The 20,433-nt window shown below is 37.9% G+C and overlaps 3 protein-coding genes across 5 annotated transcripts in view; 2 read left to right on the forward strand and 1 right to left on the reverse strand.

Moving 5' to 3' along the window:
* The window catches only part of LOC135475039 (transmembrane protein 94-like), a 33,288-nt gene extending 30,333 nt beyond the window's left edge, over window positions 1-2,955 (forward strand). For both annotated transcript variants that reach the window (XM_064754779.1, XM_064754788.1), the window contains exons 28-29: window positions 364-528; window positions 1,111-2,955. In XM_064754779.1, coding sequence (XP_064610849.1) covers window positions 364-528; window positions 1,111-1,183 — 238 coding nt within the window. In that variant the 3' untranslated portion in view covers window positions 1,184-2,955. The remainder of the gene's footprint in view (window positions 1-363; window positions 529-1,110) is intronic.
* A 129-nt stretch (window positions 2,956-3,084) lies between these two features.
* Window positions 3,085-14,826, reverse strand: LOC135475055 (small ribosomal subunit protein uS7m-like). Its single transcript, XM_064754799.1, has 6 exons — window positions 14,724-14,826; window positions 8,312-8,479; window positions 7,537-7,600; window positions 6,342-6,509; window positions 5,327-5,464; window positions 3,085-4,594 (listed from the first exon to the last, which is right to left on the reverse strand). Exons 1-6 carry the CDS (start codon window positions 14,807-14,809, stop codon window positions 4,517-4,519), a joined length of 702 nt encoding a protein of 233 aa, XP_064610869.1. The 5' UTR covers window positions 14,810-14,826; the 3' UTR covers window positions 3,085-4,516.
* Window positions 14,827-14,845: 19 nt separating this feature from the next.
* On the forward strand, window positions 14,846-19,978 carry LOC135475063 (leucine-rich repeat-containing protein 14-like). Of its 2 annotated transcripts, none has more exons than XM_064754816.1 (5): window positions 14,846-14,902; window positions 16,273-16,784; window positions 17,421-17,579; window positions 18,180-18,355; window positions 18,667-19,978. In XM_064754816.1, the coding sequence occupies exons 2-5, from the start codon at window positions 16,328-16,330 to the stop codon at window positions 19,414-19,416; spliced, it is 1,542 nt and encodes a 513-aa protein (XP_064610886.1). In that variant the 5' UTR covers window positions 14,846-14,902; window positions 16,273-16,327; the 3' UTR covers window positions 19,417-19,978. The 2 variants fall into 2 exon arrangements, with proteins under 2 accessions (XP_064610886.1, XP_064610880.1); XM_064754810.1 differs by having other exon boundaries at window positions 14,887-15,085.
* Window positions 19,979-20,433: the final 455 nt, after the last annotated feature.

The following is a 20,433-nucleotide window of genomic DNA, read 5'->3' on the forward strand; positions in this document are numbered from 1 at the left end:
TTAAATGATGATTGGATAATGTTAGTATGTGACATGAACAGAACATGACATGATTTGTCCCAAGAATTAATGGTGATATTTGGTAGATATGGAAAAATACTCTTTCAATAACCATTCTGAGGTTCTGTCATATAATGTATGGAGTGTTCTGAGAGAGTGCCTCTTACTTTACACTGGAAATTTGTATATTTACTGGAGAGTTGAAAAATGACATTACAAATACAGTGATAATTTCGTACATCACCCTAGGAATGAGTAAGGTATAACTTTCTGACAATGTAGAGTTTATCAGACACTGTCCGTGTTTGTCTACTGTGGCTATGATGTGGCATGAAACGTTCACAAGTTGTGATGTCTTTGCAGGCTATTGTGTCAACTTGTCTACTTTGTCTGTGATGTGGCAGCAAATTCTCACCAGGAAATGCCAGCCTTACTCGGCTTTATTCCTGTAATCTCATGGGGACTTGCTTTAGGCTGGCCACTTATACTGGTAGCATACACAGAACTGGTCAAAATGCAGGAAATCAAGTAAGTTCTTCACATTTTTATTTATCGTGCAAATATTTGCTTGCAGATAGTTTGTTGTTTTACTGTGGTAATAAGAACCCAGGAGTGGAGAGAGGGTTGCACATTTCTTTGCTACAAACTTCACTCTGTCCTCAGTTTTCCCTCAGCTGAATTCTTAATTTTGGTGGAAAATAGTAGAATATGGTGGGGAAGAGTGTGTCTTAATTTGCTATGCAAAGATGATTCCTCTCTGGTTATATGTGGAAAGGTCTTATGACAACCTGCGGATGGTCGTGGATTTCTATGTGTATCTAAACCTAATTTTTGTTGGTCAAATGAGCATAATTGGATGGAAAAATGTGGTCACTTTTTTGCCAGTTCCACTTGGAGCCTGAGGTTTTCATGCTAGAAATGTCAATCATGCATTACTGATATTTAGACTCTCAAATGCTATTCCAGCCAAGATTGAACAATTAGACATCAGCGCACGATGCATGTCATGTAAAACAAACTGTACAAAAGCTGTCAAATATTTCATTCATTACATGAGAGTTATACAAATATGAAAACTTCTATATGAAAACTTCTTGTTTCTGTTTACAGATTATGGGTGAGATATCAAAAGAGAGCAAGGTTGAACTTTGGTACAAAACTGGGAATGAACTCGCCATTTTAATCCCTCTACACTTTGAAGATGTAATTTGAGCTGAGATTGAATCATCTAATAAGAACTTTGTTAGGATTTGATGTTAAAACTTATCAATGTAGACATAATGACACATTTACCTCTCCTTCAAGTGTCTATCTGCTGGCAGATAGAATATCTCGAGGCAATAGTCTTTGACCCTATCACTTGTATTTATTTTTATCAGGCATCTTACAAAGCAAATAGAGTAGTTTATGCATTATTGTGAAGTATGTGTACATCTTTAAGAATTTAAAAATGAATGAAATGTGGAATGGTGGATTATTTTTTTTTTAAAAATTGTGATCATGGTATTTCCAGTGTTGCAATATTAATTGTAGTTGTTCAAGAGCCATTTTAGCCAATATTCTTCTATGGATGAATGGAAGAATATAGGATCCTGTCCAGCACAATGTGCATTCATTCATACACCATGCATGAATTTTCTCAGATCTTCAAATAATCCTAAATCTGACTGCTTACAGAAACAAAATTTTCAGCCATTCCCATACAAATTCCTAGAGTGACATCAGTTTCCTGGAGAGGCGTCATTTTTCCAAGAGTGACATCATTTTTCCCAGAGTGACATAATCTGTGACATCTTAATCACACTAAAGCTCATTCATGGATGACGTAGTCTTCTGAGCAGGAGACGTCAACTGGAGCCTTGTGAAGGCATAGTAGCATCAAATGAGGTAATATGACGTCACACCAGGAATTTGTACCAGAATGACTGAACATTTGGTTTGTTGCACAGAATTGCACTAGAGGGTCTTTAATTTGCCCAAGAAGCTCAACATATCTTCACGTGACAACCATTTGTGCACACATGTACCCATGTCGCATACTAGCAATTTTAGCCTGAAATGTGTGTGCACCCGAATGGCTCGTTAACTGTCTGTTCTTGGTAAATTTCCAGATTCTGGTTATCAGCATATCATCAGGTTTTATTGATATGTTAGTATTGTAAATTTTCAGGTTTGCCTAACTTCACGTATTTGTCTGTAAATTGAAGATATTTCCATTTTCTTGTCAAATGTTAAAACAGTCAAGTTTTAAAAAATAAGAATATTATGGGAAGGTCATAATGAGTTTAGCTTTTTTTACTGCAACTCCCTCTTACACTGTATATCATTGATATATCCATCCTCCATGTTTCAGTTTGCTTAATATCCATAGTGCTACCAACTAACTTGTGTTGTTTTAGAGATTTCATTGTATTCTGCTTGGCTAGCTAGAACATTGTGATAATCTTAATTAGAACTGAGATTGTTGATGCATCATATCTTTACCTGTTGTACGTGTTACCTGTGACAATAAGTGTTTATCATAAATTGATAAAGAAAGTAAGGTTTTTTGGTTTGATGCTCTGCATTCAAGGAGATGAAAAAGAATGGTCAGCTCAATTATCTGCATACTGTGGGTGACAGGCTGTGATGTCAGATGTGTCTGCATCCAGTAAGTGACTGACATATCTACATATGCTGAGTGACTCGGCGGGATGTCCGACGTGTCAGCATCCAGTAAGTGACTAGCTGGGATGTCAGATGTGTCAGTATACAGTAAGTAACTAGGTGGGATGTCTGACGTGTCAGCATACAGTGAGTGACTAGGTAAGATGTCAGATGTGTCTACTTACAGTGAGTGACTAGTTGGGATGTCACATGTGTCAGCATACTGTGAGTGACTGAGTGGGATGTCAGACATGTCAGCATACAGTAAGTGACTAGGTGGGATGTCTGACATGTCAGCATATTGTGAGTGACTGGGTGGGATGTCTGATGTGTCAGCATAGAGTAAGTGACTAGATGGGATGCCTGACGTGCCAGTATACAGTAAGTGACTGGGTGAGATGTCAGACGTGTCAGCATACAGTGAGTGACTGGGTGGGATGTCTGACGTGCCAGTATACAGTAAGTGACTGTGTGGGATGTCAGACGTGCCAGTATACAGTAAGTGACTTGGTGAGAGTTTTGACACGTCTGCTTACAGCAAGTGATTGGATGGGATGGCCGACGTGTCTGCATAGCATGCAGTAGTAGGTCTGGTTTGCAGGTTTTCTAGGCTGACATCAGAGACTCACCCCAGAACTACTTCTCTTGTCATGACCCCTGTCTTTCTTGTGCATACATTATATATATTGTTTTCTGAAAGCAAACTTTGTACTTTATGTGGATAAATTATTTTAGTCTACCTCGGCAGGAAGTAACATTTCTGGCAAATGAGAGCAATCATACTTATGCAATCTGTGGTTTTTGTGGCTACTAATCTAATAGAGCCTATCTTACATTTTTTTTGTGTGTGCAGGGTTGATGAAGGACTAAGATCTTTATATCCTTTAGTCACAAAAATGTATTTCTGAAATTAAAGATGCAATAAAGTTTTGATACTCTATAAGACATTGGTTAGCACAAGATAAGACATAGCACAGTTATGCTGAGCATTTATTTACACCTATAAATCTGACTTCAAATAAGTGAAATATCAGCTAAATAAATGAATACTGAGAACAATTCCTCTGAATGAAGTTGTGGGTCTACATACATGTATCTTCCTCTAGTGAAAATTTTGGTCTTTTTGTACGCCTGTCTTTACTGAAGACTTTATACTTTTCTACTGCTGTCTTTACTGATACTTCGTACTTTTTGTATTCCTGCGTAGACTGCGTTGATTATCCACTTACTGGTTCCTGATCAGGCTGTGTAATCAAGTCTGATGCCACAAACCTCGACAACACATACCTGTGTATGTATATTACAAGAGTTTCAAGTAGATGTCAAATGTTATACTACTTGTACATAGAAATGACATGTTGTTGAATTCCTTGCTAACCCATTTTTATTAGCATTGGGGAACCATTTCGATTAAATTATATCAGTAATCAGTCATTGTTTGCATTTTTTTATAGATACACTTTACATAGCTAATGCAAGAAAAACAAGATGTGTGAATCTGTACATGAACAGATGAACATGCGCACTGTACAGGGGAAAGTCTGAGGCAGTTCAAATGACAAGATGTGACAAAGGGAGACAACTGTTTTCGGTCTTCTCACACTGCACGTATAATGCTGTCAATATTCTAGATGAACATGAGGGTAATATCTAATCTGCATACTGCACTGCATTAGTCTGTCAGCAAGGACAAGAACTGGGCGTATTGTTCAGTCTTGAACACCCAACTGTCAGGACTTGGTTGATCCATCTGCAAGCAGGATTTTCTCTGGCCTATGATCCTGCATGGGTATTGCTGCAGTTTTCTCATCCACTTGTGCTAGCTTCCCTGTTTTGTTGTCATGTGGCTTCCTCCAAAACTTGACAATTTTCACCACCGGAAATGAGCATATGCTTTGTTAGCTTCACACTGCCTATGAAGATCTTGCTTCTTTCGTATACTTTTTCCCTGTTCAAACACAAAAGGAAATAGTCTTCAATAAGACATAAAAATATCCATCGATTCATGGTTACACAAATGATTCCCGCAAGGGCTATACTCAACTGATTAACTGAATAACGATGTCCTCACCCGCTAGCTCTGTATTACGGCATTAAAATAAAGTCATTTTTGTTTACAAAATGTGGGAAGGTGTAGTATTATGCTGCCCACCCACTCAGCGTACATATGTGACATATATCAAAGCATCATGAGGCATGTCTATATTTAAATGGTAATAACTTCAGACATAATTGATGCGGCACAACCCAATTAGCACACACACACCCTCGCACAGTCTTTGTCATGCCTACCAAGTTTCATGAAAAACAAATGATAACTACAGAAGATGTGTTGAACATTTGTTTCCCAGCTCATAATGACGTCACATTCAAGACAGAATGACTTTGCAGTAGAAACAAATACAGTAACTTTTGTGGACTTTGCGCAACAATAATTTTTGACGTAATGACAGATTGAGGTCCTGCTTCCCACAAACTTCACCTCATGGGATTAAAAATTATTCTGTCTTCCCAATGATTGGGTGCAAACCAAACAGCACATGCACTGGGTTGCAAACAGACAACCTAGTGGATTCATCTCCCTGCATCATATGCTGAGGAGATAAAAACAAAAACAGACAAGGTGTTTTTATTTTAATATTTGGAAAGTTTTTTTAGTTTTTGAAATGAATTATCTCACCTGGTTATTGTAAGCATCAAGAAGTTCCAAACTTAACTTCACCTCCATGGGAAGCTTTCTCTCCTTATCTCTGCAACTTTCTATAATCCATTTCATTGCTCTAAACTTTTGCTGGTTGGGTACACAGGGAATTGGCACCTTAAGAATGGCAAATACATATTTTGTTGAATACTCTGACATTTTAATTGGATCATATCTTGCACATTCATGTGTAAAAAAAAAAACAGGCACTCAGGCGTAGAGACATTTGATTTGATCGGATTTTATGCCCCAGAATTTTTAGCTCACATGTACTTGTACAGGTAAAGCTTATGTTAAACATAATATCAGGGGTGTTATAATGTACCGCATGTATTGAGCACAGGTTTTCCATACATGTAGAGCACATCAGCAAAACAGGTATATTCCATCATGGATTTGCTGTGTGCATACTAAATACAGTACTGTAAATAACAAAATTCATGACTTACTGTATTACGTATTAGAATCAATGTTTAGCAAAAATTTAGGGTGGTATTTTATAAAGTACTGCATGTAATGAGCTGAAGTTTTACATTCATATAAAGCACAATGACATAAGGGTGAAGTTCCCTCGCTGATGCTGTGTGTGCATTTTCATTAGCATAGATTACCATTACTTTATGTATTGAGTTGAAGTTTTGCATTCATGTCTCTCCTACGGAGCTCCTTGGTAGCCTTGCTACCAAATCTAAGTTCGCTTGTGCAATGTGTAAGGGTGGAGAAAATTGGAGTACTCAGGGTAAACCACCAACCTTTGCCAAGTTAGAGACCAACTTTCCCACGTACAAACCATAATGGTCAAAGACAAGTAGTCTTCAATGAACGCTACACTGTGCAAGTGGCCATGCCTTTAACTACTGCAATACACAGAGTGCATGAGATTGGTCAAATTGCTGGCAACTTCTTCATAAAAGCAGCCATGATTGGACAAAAGCTGCTGTCATCAAGTGAGCGGGCACTTTGAATTTGATTTGATTCCCTTGGCATCACTCACCCTGTACATAACACCTCCTTTAGGTATCTTTGTCAGTATTAATACTGGCTTACAGTTTTCAACAGCCTGGTGAAATATGACAGCCGGGTTACACTCAATGGCCTCTCTCTCCTCTGGGGAAGCCTTATGGTATTTCTCAACTTGGATTTTCTTAATGTTTTCAAAAGTCTACAAAAGCATTCCAAAGAACAAAAAAGCAGTCAGAAATGCCAGACTCCAAAGCCATGATAACTTCTAGCAAGACATTGTAGAATATCAAATATTAATATTAATATTAATTTATACAATGCAAATAAAATAACCATTTGTTCACATGCAAACCATGGAGATCATCCAGAACCCTGGAAGCAATTCTTCAGTTTTTAAAAGCTTGTTATGACTCTATTCACAAACCGTAATTTCTCCCTCAGAAAAGTACAACTGCCGTAGACCTGAATTGTCTAACCAACCATATTCTGGCCGTGTCGCCATACATAATGAATCAAAACTAAAACACTACCCCAGTGCTATCTGTGCGCTTCCTATCCCCACTCCCTTCAACCGCTAAACACAGAAATCGTTCATTATGTAACACTAATGCAACAGTTTAAGTGAGAGAAAGACCTCATAATTGTACATTTCTGAGTAATAAAGCCCTCGGCGCTTCGCAGTTACTCGGCCTTTCTCCACACCGGAAGGCTTAATTAGTGAAATAGTTATCAACATACCTTCAAAACAAACTGGATACTGGTTTAAAGCATTTAACAAAGTCATCAGCCATGAAAACAAAAATGACAGTGGAATCCTGAAACAATCCTTACAATGTACACTGTGCAAGGCCAAGGTTAAATCCACTCTGTGAACTTAAAATCTTTCAAAAAGATGTGAGTGGGTTAACACCACATTTGCAGCATTGTGGCAAGAAAACTTTGAAGGAAACAGTAATGCCATGTCCATGATCACAAACAGCAGATGACTTGAGTCAGCTGTTAGACACACTACACTACCTGACCCGCATAGTTTAAAGGCTAAGAAGGGATTTCTATTAAATGAAACAGCAACTTAGGCTCATATTACCTATGTATGTATACACAAAATAGCCGGTCAATGTTGCTAATTCATGATTTAAGTCTCTTATAAATTGCACGGAGGAAAATGGTACATGTATGCTAAGTTGTACAGATCTCCCGTAACTAAACATAAATACTAAACTTACTTTTTCCATTATATCCGTCACCAGCTGTTTGTTTCCTCCCTTCATCATGGTAGACACAAATTTGCTGTGAACATTACCAATTTTTATGAATGGATCACAGGAATGAAATTTGAGTTTCCACACTCTGGGGCATTCGTGTTAAATACTTTTGTCAACCACCTTTATTTAATGCGTTACAATTCGTCACAGCATGAATATAACCATTCAGTGACTATTTGCTCCTAGGTAGTGAATTTTATTGCAATCTCATTTACACTTTAATTATGAACTTCCAAAAATCTCAATTTGATTTTGGCACATTTTTTTTTACAATTTGACTGAAATTTTCATAATATGTCACATGATTTTGTTGTCACAAGCACTGTGAACCCTGTTATAGTCAAAATAGGCTTTATAGGCACAATATTTAATTTCACTGTTGTTACCAGTTACTGGTCTGATTATTAAGTTTATATTTCAGAATTCTACCACTAAATCCATAACCTCAAACACTGGCACAGTTTTCACAAATTTCAGATGTGGGTTTATCTTTGTGGATTATGGAATATGATTAAATATAAATACTGTCCTATACTTTGCTTTGTGAGTGGAGCTGAACATGTATGTGATACCAGGTAATAATCAAAACAGGCCAAAAATTAAACATCTGATTGGGCTCAAAACAAAAATGAATAGAAGGACTTACTTCACATCAGGATCATGAAAGACTGATGTTGTCTGGCCAAAAATTAAACACCTGATTGGGCTCAAAACAAAAATGAATAGAAGGACTTACTTCACATCAGGATCATAAAAGACTGATGTTGTCTCATCAACTTTCGCAGCTTTGATTGGTCGAAATCTCCTCTCGTCTAGTTCAGGCAATGGCTTGGCTAACTCTTCTCTGTTGATTGTTGGATCCATATAGGATTTGGGATACACCTTCCATCGGACCTGAGTGAACCTGATTACAAACAGATGGCGTCTTTAAACACAACTTTCCACATTCCAACACCCATAAATGTGAAACAATCTATAGTATGGAATTATCAACATAAATGAAATAAATCAGTTGACAAAGATGATTATTAAAAACAGGTGCTATTATTGGCACACTAATTCTTAAGTGGTCCTTAAGGTTTACAGAATTTGTTTCAGAGAAGTACTGTAAAGAGTTTCAATATATGTATACATGTAGGTAGTTTAGACCAGCAATCCAAGCCTGGAAGTTCCACATACATTGATACCAGGCTGGGTCACCCTTAATTTTCCATATCTATATTAGCCAATAAAAGAATTTAATTTAACAAAAGTTTTAAGTGAATGGTTACACTACCTACCTTGGAAGTATCATTTGCAACTGAGACACATTTGCAACAAAAGTTTTCTGAAAATTCCTCACATAATATGCACTGATGCATATATTGCACAAATCTGTTTATGAGAGATGTCATACTCGCATCTCATGTTTTATGGATCAACATACTTCTTTTAAATCCTTTCAGCATGTGTGGCACACAGTAGGTAGAGAGCGCCAAACTGGAATTGTATCAATGTATCATTTCTCCTAGACTGATACACCACACCTGTTTATTTACTTATGTGCAATCAAAAAAATTGTGGAATGGTGTAAGTCTCATTTAACGACAATTACGGAGAGAAACACACCCAAAAGTGTCCGAATTACCGTACGGAACATTTACTGCTGTTCACATGCACATTAAAACTTCCCTAACACATTTATAAGTCAACCCACTATTTCTAAATATTTATTAATTAGCCTGTTCTTAGGTTGTCCACCGCAATCACACAAACTGACAAGAAACAGACATTTTTGAGGGTCTACCCTGAGTGATGAAAAGGTGATTTTCTTCTCAATAACAATCCTCACTTTTGTATATTGATCTACCGTACTAGAAAGACTTCACGCCATTCTATAGTCTAGCACAGTAATACACCAGAGAAAGACAAGACAACACGTCTTCATCGTTGAAGGCCCCAAGCCGCACTGCTTTATTCAGAGAAGACCGCGTGGCATGTACATCAGTATGCAAAGTGATACCTCACTGATACGTCACAAGACGTGATATATTACACTCCTCCCTTTTTAGATGCGAAGTAACCTTGAGAACATTAACAAAGTTTCAATTAACTTTTAACTTCTTTAAACCTTGTAACATTTTGTTTCTTACAACAATGTTTCATTTTACTTAGATACATTTTATGACACCAACATTAAAACAATGTCACAAGTTTGCTCTAAAAAAACAGTCAACAACCAAGACATAAAATCTGAGTACATATGTATCTAGAACTTTAGAACAGCTGCAGCACTGAATACATATTACAAATCAAGTCTTCGTGGAGGTCTACTTACTTTACCAGACCTTCGAGGAATAAACACAGGAGAATCACATGACACAGTGTCATCAGGTTTACAATCTTGATCAAAAACTTTCGGTGTACATTTAGTAGATTCAGGTAAAGCTACTGCTTCCTTTATTGGACTTGGCACATTAGTTTGTACACTCGGATCATTTACATGTGGATTTCTGACAATGCTTGGATTATTTGGTGCAACACATGTATCCTTCCCTAGTAATACGTCATTTGGATTTTGATCAGATTTAACATTTACAGAGTCATCACAAATAAGATGATCAGCATGAACATAGCGTTTGTTATTACCTGGAACTCGCACAATATAAGTGTGAGGACCTTTAATTGCAACAATGGTACCGGGGATCCATTTTACCTTTCCTCCCCTGATATTTCTTACCCGTACATGCTGATACAAATCAAATTTACGTACAGTGGGATTCAAACCATCGTGATGAAATTTGCTAGCTGTCTGTTTTCTTTCTACCTTTCTTTGTAAGTTAGGCTTTAACAAAGACAACCTAGTTCGCGGCATTCGCTTCAGAAACAACTCAGCTGGCGTAATACCAGTCGTAGTGTGAGGAGTATTTCTGTAACATGACAGAACATGGGCTATTCTACTTTGAATACTTCTCTTAAAGCTCTGAACATTTTTCTCAGCTAACCCATTACTTGCAGGATGGTAAGGGGGACACAAAGTATGATCAATATCATTACATTTCAAAAAATCAGAAAACAAATCAGCAATGAACTGGGGTCCATTGTCTGAAACAATTTGTTGCGGTAAACCATACCTTGCGAACAAAGACCGAAGAACAGTAATAGTAGCACTTGCTGTGGTACTTGACATTGGAAAACATTCTAACCACTTAGAATAACTGTCGACTACAATAAAAAATTGCTGACCATCGATTTCAGCAAAATCAACATGAATTCTCTGCCATGGCTCTGTAGCCCAAGGCCACAATAACAAAGGTACAGACTTAGGCACTTTTTGTGATTCTACACAACTCGGACATGTTCTGACTAAGTCTTCTATATCTTGATCTAATCCAGGCCACCAGACGAAAGATCTAGCCAAAGCTTTCATCCTACACATGCCGGGATGACCATCATGTAATTCAGTTAACAACATTTCTTGAAGTTTAGTTGGTACAACTACTCTCCTACCCCATAATATACAACCATCATCAATTGACAATTCATCTCGTTTTGACCAATAGGGTTGCAAAGTCATATCAGTACAATAATTTGGCCAACCTGAAGATGTAAAATCTAACACTTTACATAATGTAGCATCTTTACATGAAAAATCAGCTATCTGTTTAGCTGTCACAGGTAGATCGCTTAATACTGTACTACAAATATACATTTCATCAGGATCTGCAGTGTGAGAATCATCCACTGGTAATCTACTTAACATATCTGCATTTGCATTATTTTCTGAAGATCTGTATACAATATCATACGAATATCCACTAAGCAACAATGCCCAGCGCTGCATCCTAGCTGCTGCTAATGCAGGAATACCAGATTTGGAACCAAAAATTCTTGTTAGGGGTTGATGATCAGTTACAAGAGTAAATTTCCTACCAAACAAGTACAAATGAAATTTCTTAATTCCATACACAATTGCCAATGCTTCTTTCTCTATTTGTGCATAGTTCTTCTCTGCACAACTTAATGTACGTGATGCATAAGCTACAGGTCTTTCTGAACCATCATTCAACTTATGGCTTAACACAGCTCCTAATCCATAAGGACTTGCATCTACACTTAATACTAAACGCATCTTAGGATTATAGTGCATAAGCACGCTATCACCTGTTAAAACAGTCTTAGCATATTGAAAAGAAGTTTCACACTCTTTAGTCCATTTCCACATTACTGACTTGTTAAGTAACGAATACAAAGCATGTAAATTTGATGACAGATTTGGTACAAATTTACCATAGTAATTCAACACTCCAAGAAATGACTTAAGTTCTGACACATTCTGTGGTCTAGGTGCATTTCTAATTGCATCTGTCTTGCTTTGCAATGGTTTTATACCCTCAGCACACAGCTTATGACCCAAAAATGTCACACTTTCTTTGAAAAATTCACATTTTTCTCCATTTAACTTGACATTGTGTTTCCTCAATCTAGAAAATACTTTCTCTAACACAACAAAATGCTCTTTCTCAGTTTCAGTTGCTACAAATATATCATCCATGTAACATAGCACGTGATCAATATTTGACAATATTTTATCCATAGTAGCCTGAAAAATGGAAGGCGCTGTTTTGACACCAAAACATAACCGTTTAGTTGCTAACAATCCTTTGTGAGTATTTAACACAAGCAACTTAGCAGATTCATCATCTAAATAAAGCTGATTAAATGCACTAGTCAAATCTAGTTTTGAAAACACTTTTGGCTGTGAACCATACTGGGATATCTTAGCAAACAGATCTTGAGTATTTGGTAATTTATATCCATCATCTTTAATCAATTCATTAACTGCTTTATAATCACCACACACTCTAATAGACTTATTAGGTTTCACAACATGGACTGTCGGGGAAGCCCATTCACAACTGTCAACTGGATACAAAATCTCTGATTCAATCAATCGGTCATATTCTTTTTCAACATCTCCAAGCAAAGAATATGGTACAGGTCTAGCCTTCTGATATACTGGTTTAACATTATCTTTCAATGCCAATGATGCTTTAAAACCTTTAATACCATTACCTTCATACGTAAACAGTACACTGTTCTGTCGTAACAGCTCATTGAAACAATCAGAAAAATCATCAGACTGCGGTACATGTTTAGGTAACTTCTTTGTTAGACCAACTTCATTTACAGTGAAAATACTTTGCCAATCCAATTTGATATGTTTTAACCAATCTCTACCCAATAAACATGGTTTCTGACCTTTTACAACAATCAAGTCAAGTTCTACAAGTGGGTTTTCCTCGTACTTTACAGGGACTCTAATTTCTCCCAAAATAGGTACAGGTTCATTTGTATAACTACGCAATGTGATGTTTACATTTCTGAGCGGGAACATTGTTAAACAACTTTTATACAATGTTTCAGATACAGTCGAGCGAGAGGCTCCTGTATCAAGCTCCATTTGTATGTTAGAATGTCCTACAGTAATATCTACTTTAATAGGTTTTATGCTTTGAGTTTGATTTACATTATAATTACCGTAGAGTCCAAATTCATCATGATCAAATTCAGAATTACTGTCTCTTGACTCTTCAGCATCATTTGAAATGTCCACGTATTTCGCTGAATTTCTTGATTTGAACTTACTTTGCGAATGTCCACGACCGCCTCTTGTACCTCTGCTGCCGGTATTTCCACCACTGTTAGAATTTGTGTTATCACTTTTCGGACACATGGTCTTGATATGTCCTCGCTGTCTACACCCATAACACTCAGCATCTCTCAGTCGACATTCTCCAGTACTATGGTTTCTCCCACCACAGCATTTGCAGCCATCGCCGGATGTACTACGGTGTGCTTGGTCACGACCGCGTCCTCTGCCTCGACGTCCGCCTCTCCTCCCGGGGAACAGTCGGTTCATCTCCGCCGTGCCGTCGTTCATGCTCTCTCGATTAGCGGCATTCGCTAATTCGTCCGCTAGGCATTTCCTTCTTGCTTCGTCAAATGTAAGATTTCGCACAGATAGTAGATGTGTCTGAGTACGTGACATCTTCTGATTCAGTCCCGAAACTAGCTTGTCTCGTAAGGCATCGCCTAGAAAATTGCCGTAATCACAAGTAGAAGCCAATTTCTTCAGACGGACAATAAAGTCTGCCACTGATTCCTTGTCACCTTGTTTCGACACTCTGTCAAACCGAAATCTTTCTGCCATTACATTTGGAGTGGGCGCATAATGTTCTTTCAAGAGGTCCTTCAGTTCCTGATACGTTTTCGTTCTAGGGGCGTCTGGACTACACAAGTTTTTGAGAAGTTTGTATGCTTCTGGACCGATGAGCGATAGGAATAAATTTACCTTCCTCTCGTTTTCGATGGCGTTCGCTGCCATAAAAGCGTCGCATCTGTCCGTGTAATCTTCAAAAAGTTCAACACTCTCATCAAAAACTCCTAGATTCCCGAAAACTGCCATTTTCCCTTATACGTAGGTACGTTTCGTCTCGTCGCCAGTTTTGTATATTGATCTACCGTACTAGAAAGACTTCACGCCATTCTATAGTCTAGCACAGTAATACACCAGAGAAAGACAAGACAACACGTCTTCATCGTTGAAGGCCCCAAGCCGCACTGCTTTATTCAGAGAAGACCGCGTGGCATGTACATCAGTATGCAAAGTGATACCTCACTGATACGTCACAAGACGTGATATATTACACTCACGAGCAATCGTTTGCCCAGAAATGAAGCCGTTTTAGTGTGGAATGAAAGGCCAGACTCTTTCTACAAAACACTGCCGGGATTCAATGATTTCAATTCAATGAGTTCAACAGTTCAATGATTAGGCAGGTAAATTAAAACATTGTTGGAAACAGTCCTCAAGGTTTAGCTTAGCCTAACTGAACAAGAGTTACCCGTCTCCTCAACAATCAAATCAAACTCTTTTGCCAATGTGTCATTTTCTGGAATTTTCGAGGTTACGTAAGAATATTTTTATAGTAGTGTGAGAAAACTTTTAATCGTGTTTTAAAAGTTAACTACGTAAACAAAGTTAACTGTTGTTGTTGTTGTGAGATATACCATCTATGATATTCGGATGTTTTCAAATACAAAAAGAGCACTGTCATGATCAGTCACCTTTAATACTAGATAAATAAACAAACACTTCAACTTACTCTGCTGCTGGCGCGTGTTTTTTGACAAGGACATTTTTCGAGAATGATGATGTCAATCGCGACATGTTTCTCATGTGCGACGACATTCTCGCTCATACAACCTTCCAGCACATCGCGCGTCGACAGCACAACTTTTGGCGTTTTATTTCTGCCGTGGAAAGAAACATGTATCAGCAAATGTAATGGCAATTTCTGGGTTCCATTATCTAAAGAATGTAGAATTTAAGTGTCTCAAGTCCTCAAAGATGTTAGACGATACCAATTTGCAACCTGTAACCTTCATTTATTTTCTAGAACGATTCTTGGTTTCTATCAACAGTGCGCTCAACATCGTGTGGGTGTTCAACAGTCCACTCTTGAGAGTGAGTTCGGCACTGTTGACCCACTCCCGTCCGGTCAAGTTACACGTATTTAAATCAGTGATTAACACAAATGTATTGTTGGTAGCTAAGGATCTTTTCTTTCCGAATCAGTCCATTGGATAATTCATATTAATCAGAATTTACAATATATTAACATTGGTACCTCTGTTATCTAGCCCTCATAAATTGGCTGTATGTCCCAGGTACAGCCATAAAGATGTCCTAACCTGCACCATCAAACCCTCATGGAATTGTAATCCAGCTTTTGAAAGCTTGAATCAGGAATGAAACGTGACAACCGTCATTTTTCACACTCAAACCTCAGGCAGGGTACATGCCGAGCTGGTTGCGTGAAAGATAACATATTGAAATGGAAATCTAATGAATAGTTATCATTATATGTGAAGACATAGAAAAAAGCAAAAAACATATCACATTCTCAATGAAAAGTCCCGGGATAATATTCAAATGACTTGGCCATACATATTAAGTATTGTCTGGCTCGCTGGGCTACTGTAATCCAAACAATCAGCATGAGAGAAGTGACTGATCACTTTGCCTCACTCACTTAATAATGTATCGCTAGCTTGTTTTATGGAATTTTTTTACATGTATTTATTTATTTGATTGATGTTAAATACTGTATACGGAGAAAGTTGTCAGTTTAAATAGTTGGAGGAACCCAGCCTGGGAAGTAACTTAGGAACTTTGCCAGATGTGATGCGGACATTATTTTACGTGCAAAGCTGCATGTCTATGTCGTATTGGTTAATGACATCACCATGTGTTTTCTGGAAGTTCCAAGTGACCATACTAGTATTGTCACCACTATTAGAATCCTGATGATTCCCTGTCTACGGCTGGTATTCAACCCAGACCTCATGTGTCCAGCTATTAAAAGACAAGCCTCTTACTACTGTGCCACAATGTACATGTATTTATGAAATGACAAATTCATGAGCGCTGTTAAAAATGTAAGTTAAAGATTTAATAAATTACTCCTCATTTTAAATGAACAGAACAACATTAATGAGATAAATATTCAACTAGTTTCAGATGTTGATGATAGTGTTATAGAGCTGATATAAATACTAGTTACTGTTACATCAGACTTACACAGTCTCTCATTTCTCAGACAAGTGGTTTAACTAATATCAGTTTCTTTGTTCTCTGTTTCTATTTTACAGATGGAATGAAAAGCTGAAGCTGTCATTTTATGACATGTAGCAGTACTAAGGGAAAATGTCTGACTTGTCTGTGAGCAGTTACAGGGGAGCTGTCTACCCACTGGACTTGACAGCAGAGCCATACAGATCTGATCATACGAAGACAGTTAAAACATTATTAGACACATGTGCACATTACATTGTCAGAGATGCACAGGCGACACTGAATGCTGTGAAAGTCATTCCTGGTGATTTGTGCTTCAGTTTAATGAAGGCAGCTTTGTTGGAGAACCGGGACAGAAGTGTCCATGTCCTCATCTCCTCCTGGCCTTTTCATATGCTATCACTGAAGAGTTTGGCACCAAATCTCTATGCTTCAGCACTATCACTGTACAACAACACCCACCAGAAGAAAATGTCTCTGCTTGGAATTCGCTTTGCAGCATTAGTTGCCCATGCTTTCAGCCGTTGCTTGATGAGGTCACAAGGGAACATGAAACTACGGTATCTGGACTTGACCGGATTTGTTTCAAGTATGTTCTGAATTGAAAATTTAAGTTTTAAGAAAGGAAAGGTCTTGATGGTATGCTCCAACCAGTGAACTCCAGTTTTAAAGGGAGAGAACTCTTCTGCTTAGTTAGCGACATTAGGAGCAAATGAAGACTATAAGATAAAGTTTGTAATTTGTTCACAGCAGGATAGCTGATTATTTGCCAGCATTTTAATGATGACCGACATATCCTCCAATTTCAGCAACATAGAACTTTTGTCTGAAAATTTGGTTATGTTGAAAATCTATAAAATATTACATTTGACATTACACAAATTATATCTGCTGCACCTTTATGGCCAAATGGTTAGAGCATCTGTCTTATCTCTGGGAGCTCAGCATAAGAGAAATTAATTTAGAGCTGATTGAGTTGACGGTCAGTGGCAGTTCAGAACTTGGTATGGTAACATTTCTTCTGGGTGTTCAACTTAGCAGTATAGTGAGGAAACGTGTACCTGCTAAAGTGCCAGCATTGAGAACTGCTAGCCTTGGGACATGACCATTAATAAATTTTATTTTGAAACCCATCAGATTTTTGGTAATTGATATTTAGTAAATGCAATACTTAATTTTTGTGTTCTCTGGCATTAATTTTTTTATTTGTTTGTTTACTTTGCAGTGGAAGTTGTCACAAAGTTTATGTCATCTCAGTGCCAGCTGGCTCACAATGAGACTCGACAAAAGGTGGTTATTTCCATGTATGAAGAAGTGACCAAAGACATGCCTGAATCTGCCAAAGTCAACTATAAAGTTGGTGAATTAATACCAGACGGATGTTGTGAGTAAAACTAAAACTATGTCAAAACGTAACATACCAGATACACATCCTTTCACTAGTTTTGTATCAGTAAGCTGGTGACTTTTCTCCTTTCAATTAAACAGGCTAACATAAGAGGATAGTTGTTTACCATACTCATACAAAAACAGAACTTCTTCTGTATAATTGTTTTTTTATTTTTCTGTTCAATACATTGAGAATTGAATAGGAATGATGATAAACACTTACACTGGCAAGATACCAATAGTTCAATAGGGGGCCGCTGTGGCTGACGGGGGTAGCACGCTAGGGTGGTGCAATGACTCAGGAGCCTCCCACCAATGGGTCGCTGTGAGTTCAAGTCCAGCTCATGCTGGCTTCCTCTCTGGCTGTACATGGGAGGGTCTGCAGCCTGTGGATGGTTGTGGGTTTCTCTCACACTCGGCCCTGTTTCCGCCCACCATAATGCTGGCCACCTTCGTATAATTGAATTATTCTTGAGTACAGCATAAAATACCAATCAAATAAATAAATAAATAGTTCAGTAATCTGTAAGATATGATGTGCCCTCTAAACTTAAGTACATCCAATCTTATTGTTTTGCCTGTTTACATTTTGCAGATGGAGTAAAGCTTGATGTGTGTATCGACTCAGTCAATGCTCATGCTGAGATATGCAAAGCCTTAGTCATATCAAGGTTTAGGAACTGTACATTTAAACTGTACTTAAATAAGATAGATGCCACATTTCTGGGGGAAGTAAAGTTAAAGGTTCTACTGGATCTTGTGGACCCAGCTGTAAGTATTCTGAGATTTTAAACATGACGGCCTATCTCTCATATTTCTTGTTTACAGAATTCATGGCTTGTACAATAATACATGAAATATTAGAAAAAGTTAGTAATTGTTTTCAGTTCATGTTTAAATATCCAACTACATATAGAATTCTCTGATATTAAAGGAAAAGAATTCATAAGTACATGGGGGAAGAGGGCGCTAGGCAACAAAAAATATTAAAGAAAATGGCAGTGTGCTGAAGTCTCTGAGCAAAATTTGAAGTCATGATATGGAGGACAGTTGTTTACAATCTGATATACACTGTGTTTCAGCATCTGACTGGCCTTCGCCTCCAGTTCAACTCTTTAGGGGAACATGGTATTCTTCACCTTGTGGACAGTATATCTCGTCTGACCAACTTAACAGCTCTAGACCTCTCCTGCAATGGTATTCACTTCTTCCACCACCAGGATTCCTGTGATAAAGTGGCAGAAATGTTGGCCAGCTTGCCTAACCTGACCCGCCTGGATCTGAGTAACAATCGCGTTAAGACTCGCCTGCGCCAGCTGGTGGCAAATCTGTCCCAGTCACTAGAGTACCTGGCTGTAGCAGGCTGCTGTCTGACAGTGTCGGATGTGACATACCTGTCTGTGTCACACCACACATCTGGGCTGAGGGAGCTGGACCTCAGTGATAACTGGTGTGTGGGTGAGAACTGCAGAGTCCTGATCAATCTTCTCAGTAAGCTGGCTGATAAGATTATGGTGCTGGAGCTACAGAACTGCAACCTGGCTGATTCTCAGGTCACCGAACTCCTCATAGTGCTACCATCATTGAGTAAACTCTGCTTTCTGAACCTCAGCTGTAACACTCTGAGCTGGAGTACAAGCCAACAATTCATTGAGTCAGCTACTTCTCTGTCCAGTTTGAAGGCTTTGCAAATGTCATATCCTTCTGAATGTTACTCCCCACAGGCGTTTGACCACTTTTCTAGGGAAGCATTTCACAAACATATGACCAAGATAATAGAGGAGCACAAAACCAAGACTGGCTCTGGATTTGACCTGTCATTGACTGAATAACAGTGACACAGTGTGATATTTTCCACCGGACATTCCTCACGCATTTAATTTGAACAAGTGCACTGTGGTAAAGTCCTCTGTGACTCCACCAGCCAAAACAATAGTGCAATATAAAATCAGAGTTCACTAAATTCCAAATGTTGAAACAGAATTGATTTCTTGCTTTCAGACTTATATGTTCAGAAATTAACATTTCGTAACGTAACATGAGTGATACATACGACTGAAAGGTACACATCAACAAGTCATTTTTCTTTACATCCTTACATCAAACTTTGTAGGATATAAACCAGAAATAGGTTGTGTGGCTACACATATTTAGAGTGCACTAGTGTGTTTGATGCACCATGGCACTGGTGTGTTTGATGCACCCTGAACATGTAACTTGAGTAATAACTATAAGTATTTCTGTTTTTCTCTTTTATTTAAAGGATGGATATTTACAATACTTGAAAACCCCATCAGTGATAATGGTTCATACTGTATGTGTATGTAGTACCTTAAAAGATAAAAAAATAAATAATTGCTTCAGGAGAATAATTTTACACCATGATATTACTTCTTGTATTAATTCTGTACATTTGAATGAATTGTGAAGTAAAGAAGTTATTGAATTTAGTGTATTTATTATCCTGCCAGTAGTTTTGTGACTTTATTATGTACACTGAGTCAGGGTTAGGACTATGTATTATGTCCTATAGCAGCCAGTGTCAGTCCTGTCTGTGTATAGTTGCTTATGAACTTGATATCTCTTGATGTCCTCATACATGTTTACCAGACAAACAAAGACCACCCATTGACTAAGTCAGGAGGAAGGACCATATTAATTGTTCAGTGACCTTGACCTACTTTTTCAAAGTCATTGGGGGTTATTAGGTGAAAACAATAAGTGTTAAACAGCACTTATGGGGTTGTTTGTGGAGTCTTAACTTGTTCAGACCACATATCTTCTATGTATATGGCATTTAAGTCTTACATTACACATAAGACAGTAACTTGCCAAAGGTACATATACCT

The sequence above is a fragment of the Liolophura sinensis genome, chromosome 1 (assembly GCF_032854445.1).
Source record: "Liolophura sinensis isolate JHLJ2023 chromosome 1, CUHK_Ljap_v2, whole genome shotgun sequence".
NCBI classification, from domain to species: domain Eukaryota; kingdom Metazoa; phylum Mollusca; class Polyplacophora; order Chitonida; family Chitonidae; genus Liolophura; species Liolophura sinensis.